Raw genomic sequence first — 8,716 nt, 5'->3', positions numbered from 1 at the left:
GTATAAATAGGACTGGTTTCGTTTATCTAAATCAGATGAATTGATTATAGCAAGACTCAGTTTACAAGTCAAATACTAGATTGCCAGAGTCTTATCATAGTTTAGGAATTTGAAAAAGAAAATGGATTGCGGTGAAGTGGTTTTGAAGAGGCTCCTAGGTGACAGTTCAAGATGTACATTTTGTGGGAAGGAGCCGGAAGAAAGCGCTGTTCTCTCCTGCTCCCATCGGTTTTGTTTGGACTGCTTCAAGAATTACTCGGCAGTAGTAGGTGATATGGATGATGACTTCCAGTGCCCGAATGGATGCGAGGGAAGCTATCTCAAGCTGGCCCAATGCCCATCCACCGACCCGGGTAGTATGTCACCGGAAGTGGAGAACATGTGTAATGACGAAAAGGAGCAGAGTAATGACCCAGACTTCAGCAAGCTCAGATGCAGCTCTTGCGATTCTCCCGATGCGGTTGCTACGGCATGTTGTGACGAGTGCCGAGGATTTCTCTGCGATGACTGCGTCGATGCCCACGCCAAGCTACGTCGCCTGATGAAAACCCACCACGTTGTGCAGCTTGATGATCTGAAGAATGGGAAGACGCAGATGAGACAGCAAGCGAAGAGATGCAGCATACATGATGGTGAGAAATTAACTTTCTTTTGCTGTCATTGCCGCATAATGGTGTGTCCGCAGTGCGCCGTCCTGCAGCATCCAAAGCCAGACCATGACTGCGTCGAGCTCAAGACTGCCCAAACAAATTTCGACAACCTCGTGAAGAAACTAGCATCACGATGTGAGACGAAACTAAAAGATGCGGATTCTCAGATTTCCCAGATTTCAAAAACGAAAAAGGAAATAGAACTTGAGATCAATACAGTCGAACAGATCATCAACAGCACGGCTGAGCAGGTGATCGAAGCAGTCAACACCAATCGAGAGAAACTGTTAAAGGAATGTGCGATGGAAAGGGATGTATTATTGGCAAAGATTGAGAGGCTTCAAGATGCGAAGCAGTACATGTTTGATCGATTAACCAGTGCTAGAAAACTGATGGGCGGAGATGGAAAGAAGGGTCTGAATATACAACATAGCAAAGCAGATACCTTCTTTACGCGTGTTGACGAGATTCTGTCGAGGAAAGAGAAAGATAGCGACCTTGATGAATTAAAGGAGTACGTCCGTCGTATCGGCTTTAAGAGAACATCGTCATACTACGAACAAACGACATCGATCGGAGAAATCTTCCAACTCTCAGAGTGGGAAATCTATCGGGAATATGACCTCGAGTCTTCGGTGTCAACAATGACAGCCTTTCCAGATGGTCGAATAGCCATCGCCTGTGAAGAGGACACGGAGGGACTGATGATGGTCCTATCGAACGGTTCGAAAGAGCGAGTTCTGGATGGTGTGAAGGTCAAACAAGCCGCTGCTATGTCGGATGGACGATTCGTCATCATCGACGACGAGAATCGTCTTCGTTTATTTTCATGTCTTGGTCGCGAGAACCCAGCAGTATATTACGACCATCCCGAAGACCTGTCCGATGATGCTGTACCTGTATGCGTCACACAGGGTCAGGACCACGAACATATCCTAGTTGGATTTAGCGGATCAACCGCATGCTATGAATATCCAATCTTCGGCGCCAAGCCAGTTAGGACCATCACTACAGGAAACGTTGTCCCACAGAAGCTAGTGGTGACGAGAAAAGCCGATGACCTGATCATCATCGCCGTCAATGACCACTGCGTCGTCGCAGTAGACGACTCTGGCTCGATTAGATGGCGTCTGGAAGAAGCCGACGCCATTGCTCTCGTACCGGCCATATTCGGTGATCACATCTTCATCGCGTCCATCAACGAAAGTGAGGGTGTTGAAAGCTCCAAGCTTACCATAGACAGCTACACTATTGATGGAGAGCTGATCGAGTCGCTGGTTCAAGAAGAGAAAGTTGAAGTTCAGAAGAAAGATTCAGTCAACTTGCAGATGATACTGTTGTCGAAAGCGAAGCTCGCAGTGAGCATTGAGAATCGATGTCTAGTATACCATGGTCCTCAAACACTGGCAGATATCTCCGGATAAAATCAGAGACACGACAAACACTGTGACTTTATTGGTGTACATACATGTAGATCAAGTACCACACCAGTCATTTAACTCCGGTGTTCCGCATTTGGTGTTAATTCAACACATTGGTGTTACTTTTGCACTCCCTGGTGTTACGTTCAATCTCTAGTGTGTGATTTTAACACTTCATTAACGTGTGGTCCTCTAGGTATCGACATCAACCGGTGTCAGTTTTAACCCCCATTTTTTTATTGTACGCATGGAAACATGATACTGAAAGTGTTAAACACCTTATTCAATGATTTTTGTAATCCTGGCATAAATCAATCATAGTCATAACAGTTGAGTCTGTACGTGTAGGGGACGTGGCAGATGGTGACGAGGTACAATTCGGTGTATTTATATCGTACATGCGCGGCCATTTTCAGGTGTTGATTAAAATGACTGCACTAAGCTAAACAACTATTTTTGTTTTAAAACTTTATTTTTACATCTCACGGGAAATATCAATTGGATGTGGCTTTAACAATAATGTATTGTTTAATAGGCCAATATACTGGAAGAGAAATATCTCTTTGACCCCTTGGTGTCTCCTGAAAAACATATATCACAACAAAGAGTTCTTCAACGTGCTTAAAATGCTAACTAACTACGTTATTCTTTATTAAAAAATACATCATCATTTCGAACACTCGATTTTTTTATCAACCCAAAATTTTATTCAAATATGAACCTACCAGCTGTTGATTAACAAAATTATTTCATTTTGCATGCAATTTGTTTTACTAAACAGTAATTGGATTGGTCACATTTTAAACAACTTATAAGTTAGTTAAAGTTCTAAGATTTTATACCATACGTTAGAGAAGAATTGAGTAATCAACCAGTAAAGAGTAATTCACTCATTCCATATAAAAAGGTATTTTACTAATTAATTCCATCTAAAAAAGAAATTCAATGCGAAAGTTTTGCAATGATTTACTGTATATGTTTATTTTCTTTTCATTATTATGTAATATAATGTACCGGTAGCAGGTATATACACTTGTTTCTATCGTGTCAAATATTACTCATTTCCATATATATTCTGACCAATATCGGAAATGACGGGATTGATGTTGAAATATTGTGCAACTACCCTAAAATAACTAAGCCGGTAATTATTATACAACTTAATCGTGTTTTACGTTGTTTCCTTCATCATTCGATGAGTAATTTTGTTTTGCTTCCGAGCAAACGATCTGAAATGAAAATATCTTTTAGATGTGTTCCGGCCACGAAAGAAGCCGATTTTTTTTTAAATCTATGATGTTCAAATTATTTCAGTTATTTCTTATACGCATAACTGCATGCATGTTGTAAGATATACACTTCTGAGTAACTCCGCGTTTGTATGAAATTGAAACGAATTCTTTTAAAAGCATGCATGGAGAGGATGAATAAAACAGGGATTATCAAATTTATAAAAATCCAATTATATTCACAAAGTAATACTACTAATAATAATAGTGAGTTCTTGTATAGCGCATAACACATGAATAACGTCTCTATGGCGCTTCCAAAGGACTTTATTAACCCGGCTGTAGCCCAAGCAGCTTTGATCATTAGTATTTGATCATTCCATTTGTACTTTAAGAAAAGAGATGCCAGTCAGTTGTACGTACTGTGCCTAGCAGAAGTATTAATGTATTATAATAAAAAAACATTTGTGCCGAAAAAAGGTCATAAAAAGTTGTCACGATTTGAAAATCTGGCGAAAGCCCGAAGGTGGCACCTCTGTGAATTATTAGTTGAAGAACATTCAAGTGTACAGTGTACTATTTATTTATTTGTGATTATTTACTAAACCATTTGTGATTATTGTATATTTAAATGTAGAAATCAAATAATTTTTAATTATGTTAACTTCACTGTCGTAATAAATCGTAATAAAATATTGATATACACGTAAATAAGAAAAATTTAACTGTCGTTTCGTGTTGTCGGCGAATCTTCATCTTTATTTGGTGAATGATTTTGTAGGGGGAAAACCGGGGGGGGGGGGGGGGGAGAGCTGGAAGAGGGATGGATGACCTCTCCGCCTTGTGTCCTCCTCTAAAACTGAAGGGGACACGAGAGGGCGTTTTTTTAATAATATAGTGACCGATTTCAAATGAAAATCTGTTTTAATTTCTTGATTGTCTCCCTCCCCCCTTAAACTTAAGGATAAATATTTATTGTGCCCCTCCATTATAAGATTCTGGATCCATCCCTTGGAAAGGCCCTTGGTGAAAAAGAGAAAAAACGGGAGAGAAATGGCATGAAGAGGGTAATAAGTTTTTTTTTTAAGTTTAAAAAATGAAAAGAGAAAAGGACTTGGTGGCAGTGATGAAGAGAGTGAGAGAAAGGGGGATAGGTGGTTTGAGAAAGAGATGCTTCGGAATCCTTTATGATCTTAAGTAATTCTAGAGCGCATAACTTACGTTTCCATATGTGACCCCTTCCTCGATCAGATACCCAATACACGCCCCTTTTGAATTCAGTAAAAAGAAGAAAAAATATGCCTGGTAACAACAAAGCAAAACAAAAACACAATATTTCCTACAGGACCTTGGCAAAATGACCTTTGTTTATGCTTCATCGATATTAATCACATATCAATACAGAGGCGTCAATGTCATTTTCGTATTTGTGTGTGTTCTACGGAAGCTTGTAAGGCCAAAGTCAAACACTGACAACTTCCTTAATGCATCCTCTCCATGGCCCCCCCCCCCTAAATTAAAAAGTGTTAGCCGCTCTACCTGTTTGTTTCTACAGTGACTGGTCCCGAAACCGCTTTGGTGTTTTGGTGAGGACAATTAAAAATAAGACGTGATTTAGTTGATGATTGCATTTTGTAACATTACCATTATTTCGTCGGGATCTCCACGAAACAGAAATTAGTTCTCCTCTCAAACAAGGAATATGCTGGATTATTTATATTGATATAGTTTTGGCAAATTTCTGACCTACTAATACGTGTGTTCAATATCAAAGTTTGCTTGCTTTTTCATACTGAAAACGATACCAAGCAAAAGTTATTCACCAAATGAAAACAAATCTATTTTCACGGAGAATCACCATATCAAAAAAATACTGAGAATTGAAGCGTTAGATGATACTCCAATATAATTCAAACTGAATCTTGATGAAAAATTAGTCAGATTTTAAAGTAAATGTTCTGGTACAGTATATAGAACCTTAAGTTACTGAACAAAAACAAACAACAAATTGAAAATAAAAATATAAATTAGTTTTGCATATAACTACCCCCATCTCTCTACTTGATTAAACTAACAATGCAATCAGCCAGTCAGTCAGTCAATCAATCAATCAATCAAGCAACCATTCAACCAACCAATAAATAAATCAATCAGGTGCCGTGGCCGAGTGGTCTAAGGTGCCTGGCTAAACATGAAAGTATGGGAATCGATCCCCGGCCACGGCACCTACAGCGCGTCCCCCCAAAAATGTCCCTCTGACATTATACTGAATTAATTCTAAAATGTGGTAGGATTCTCAAATAAATGTTCATGAGTAGAAAGCTCATTTCATGTTCGAATTTCTATGAATATTTCATTGGTCGCGCTTCAGCGGTTTTGAATACACACTCTGTTACGTAACAGTGGTGCATTTTAGCTCATTCCAAGTTTGCAGCAGTGATGCATTTCTTCATTGTCTATGGCATGTTAACCCCCATTCTTACATCCAGGATCTGAGCAGGGATAATTCCCTAATCATATCTAGGCTCATCAAATCATAAACTTGAGCATGTTCAGAAGGACAAGAAGCATAAAAAAATTAAGTTTGTTTGATGATTGATAGGGGAATCAGTGCACCAACTTGAAAGAAAATGTGAATGATGGATAAGTAAAATAAGCTGAAAAAGGGGGAATCCACAAGTTAATCACCCTTTGCGAAAAGGAACTATACCAAAGAAAATTTTGACTTTTTTCTTTTAAAAAGTTACACTGAATTATTATTTTTTTAAATTATATTAGTTACACTGAATTATTGAACTTGACCTCAGTATCTAATTAAACTAAAAAAAGAATTGTGCATGAAACAGACATGACCCGTTGTCTCAATCATTGTGCATCTCCCGTTTATCAAACTTGAAATGGACTGTCAAATACTGTTTTTGCCCTTCTGAACATGCTCAAGGTTATGATTTGATGAGCCTGGTTAGATTATGGAGATTTCCCTGGTCAGATCAGGGAATTCCTTGGTCAGAACAAGGAGATAGAGGTGATATCTCCTTGGTCAGAATGGTCAAGGGGGTTGATATGCAAGAAAGTGCAGAACACAAAGCAGTGTTGCATGCATACAAACTTGGAATGGGCTGAAAAGCACCACTGTTACATAATAGGCTGTGTATTCAAAACCACTGAAGCGAGATCAATGAATTTTTTATAGAAGTTAGTACATGAGATGGGCTTCCTAAATCCATACGTTTCATTGAGAATAGTTTTTTTGAAGTTATTAAGCCGCATATCAGAGGGACATTTTTTTGGACGCCCTGTATACTCTCTCATCCTGCAATCAACCAACCAACCAACCAATCAATCAATCATCAATCAATCAATCATCAATCAATCATCTCTCAATCAATCATCAATCAATAATCAATCAATCAATAAATAAATCAATGAACCAACCAATCAACCAACCAACCAATCATCAACCAATCATCATCCAATCATCAATCAATCATCACTCAATCAATCAATCAATCAACCAACCAATCATCAATCAATCAACCAATCATCATCCAATCATCACTCAATTAATCATCAATCAATCAACCAACCAACCAACCAACCAACTAATCATCAATCAATCAACCAATCAATCAACCAATCATCAATCAATCATCAATCAATCAATCATCAATCAATCAATCAACCGATCAATCACCCAATCAATCAAACAATCATCAATCAAACAATCAATGAATCAATCAACCAACAGATCAATCACCCAATCAATTAATTAACCAATCAATGATCAATCAATCCAATCAATCAATCAATCAATCAATGAACCAACCAATCAATCATCAGCCAATCATCAATCAATGATCAATCAATCATCAATCAATCATCAATCAATCATCACTCAACCATCACTCAATCAATCATCAATCAACCAACCAATCATCCAATCAAGCAATCAATCAACCAATCAACCAACTGATCAATCACCCAATCAATTAACCAAACAATGAATTAACTAACCAATGATCAATCAATCAATCCAATCAATCAATCAACCAATCAATCACCCAATCAATCAAACAAACAATGAATTAACCAACCAATAATCAATCAATCCATCAACCAATCAATCAATCAACCATCCAATTAAACAATCAATCAACCAATCAACCAACCAACTTACCAATCAATCAATCAACCAATCAACCAACCAACCAATCATCAATTAATCAATCATCAATCAATCCATCCATCCATCCATCAATCAATTAACCAAGAGAGCATCAAATCAGATAACCACCAACCAACAAATTGATGAACCAATTAATCAAGTCATTAAATGCTTTTATTTCATGGTTTTATTTCATTTCTATTATTTAAAAAAAAACATAAAAATAACATATGAAAATAAACACCGAAAAATGGCCTATGGGAGCTTTTGTGCAGAGTTGCTATGTAACATAATAAGGATAATGCAATTATATACATGTATACACAATAACAGTATAATTACAAAATAGCAATAACCTTGAACAGAGAATATACATAAACGTAAAGGCAAATGTGAGGGGGTGACATCAGCCCCTCATTTGCATTCAGACCAGGATGTGCATATAACTGTTATGTGAAATGTCATAACTTTCTTCTTTTACTTCCGATTTAGACGTTTTCAGCACTAGTTGATGGATTGTTCTCTTTTTATTCAAATAAACTATTTGTTGGGGTGGACTTTTCCTTTAAGAAATAAAATATTAATTAATTGGGAGTTAAACAAGTGGAATGCCTCTGGCCGTCTCACCTGCATCAGGCTATTCAACATAACATAGCAGCAGTGCTGACTTTGAAAACTACTATAACTTGCACAAGATGTTCAGTGATACTTGGTTACTCTTATTGCCACGTTTTACGAACTAGACCAATACACTTAAAGAGATAGGATGGTAATTCAACAAATATCCCCAATGTGGCCAAAGTTCATTGACCTCACATGACCCTTGCCCTTGATCATGTGACCTGAAACTTGCACAGGATATTCAGTGATACTTGATTACTCTTATGTCCAAGTTTCAAAAGTCAGATCAATAAACTTGCAAAGTTATGATGGTAATTCAACAGATACCCCATTATGGCCAAAGTTCATTGACCTTTGACCTTGGTCATGTGACCTAAAATGCGCACAGGATGTTCAGTGATACTTGATTACTCTTATGATGTCATTTAAAAAACTTAACCTTTGGTTAAGATTTGATGTTGACGCCGCCGCTGTCGGAAAAGCGGCGCCTATAGTCTCACTCTGCTATGCAGGTGAGACAAAAAGGACACCTTTGATTGACCATTTTCATTTTTTTTTCAATGATATTCACTTCACACACATAATCAAAAAGTTAGACATGGTACAGTATACAGAAAAGACTAAAGCCAC

The 8,716-nt window shown here is 37.7% G+C and overlaps 1 protein-coding gene across 1 annotated transcript; it reads left to right on the top strand.

Annotated features, from left to right (window-relative positions):
• On the top strand, positions 1-4,038 carry LOC121431934. The gene has a single exon (XM_041629713.1). The coding sequence runs from the start codon at positions 122-124 to the stop codon at positions 2,072-2,074; it is 1,953 nt and encodes a 650-aa protein (XP_041485647.1). The 5' UTR covers positions 1-121; the 3' UTR covers positions 2,075-4,038.
• Positions 4,039-8,716: the final 4,678 nt, after the last annotated feature.

The sequence above is a fragment of the Lytechinus variegatus genome, chromosome 18, assembly GCF_018143015.1.
Source record: "Lytechinus variegatus isolate NC3 chromosome 18, Lvar_3.0, whole genome shotgun sequence".
NCBI lineage: Eukaryota > Metazoa > Echinodermata > Echinoidea > Temnopleuroida > Toxopneustidae > Lytechinus > Lytechinus variegatus.
This window is presented reverse-complemented; position numbering and strand designations above follow the sequence as displayed.

Bases quoted from the DNA above. Each gene is read 5' to 3' on its own strand.
- LOC121431934 (XM_041629713.1), top strand. From the start codon at position 122: ATGGATTGCGGTGAAGTGGTTTTGAAGAGGCTCCTAGGTGACAGTTCA.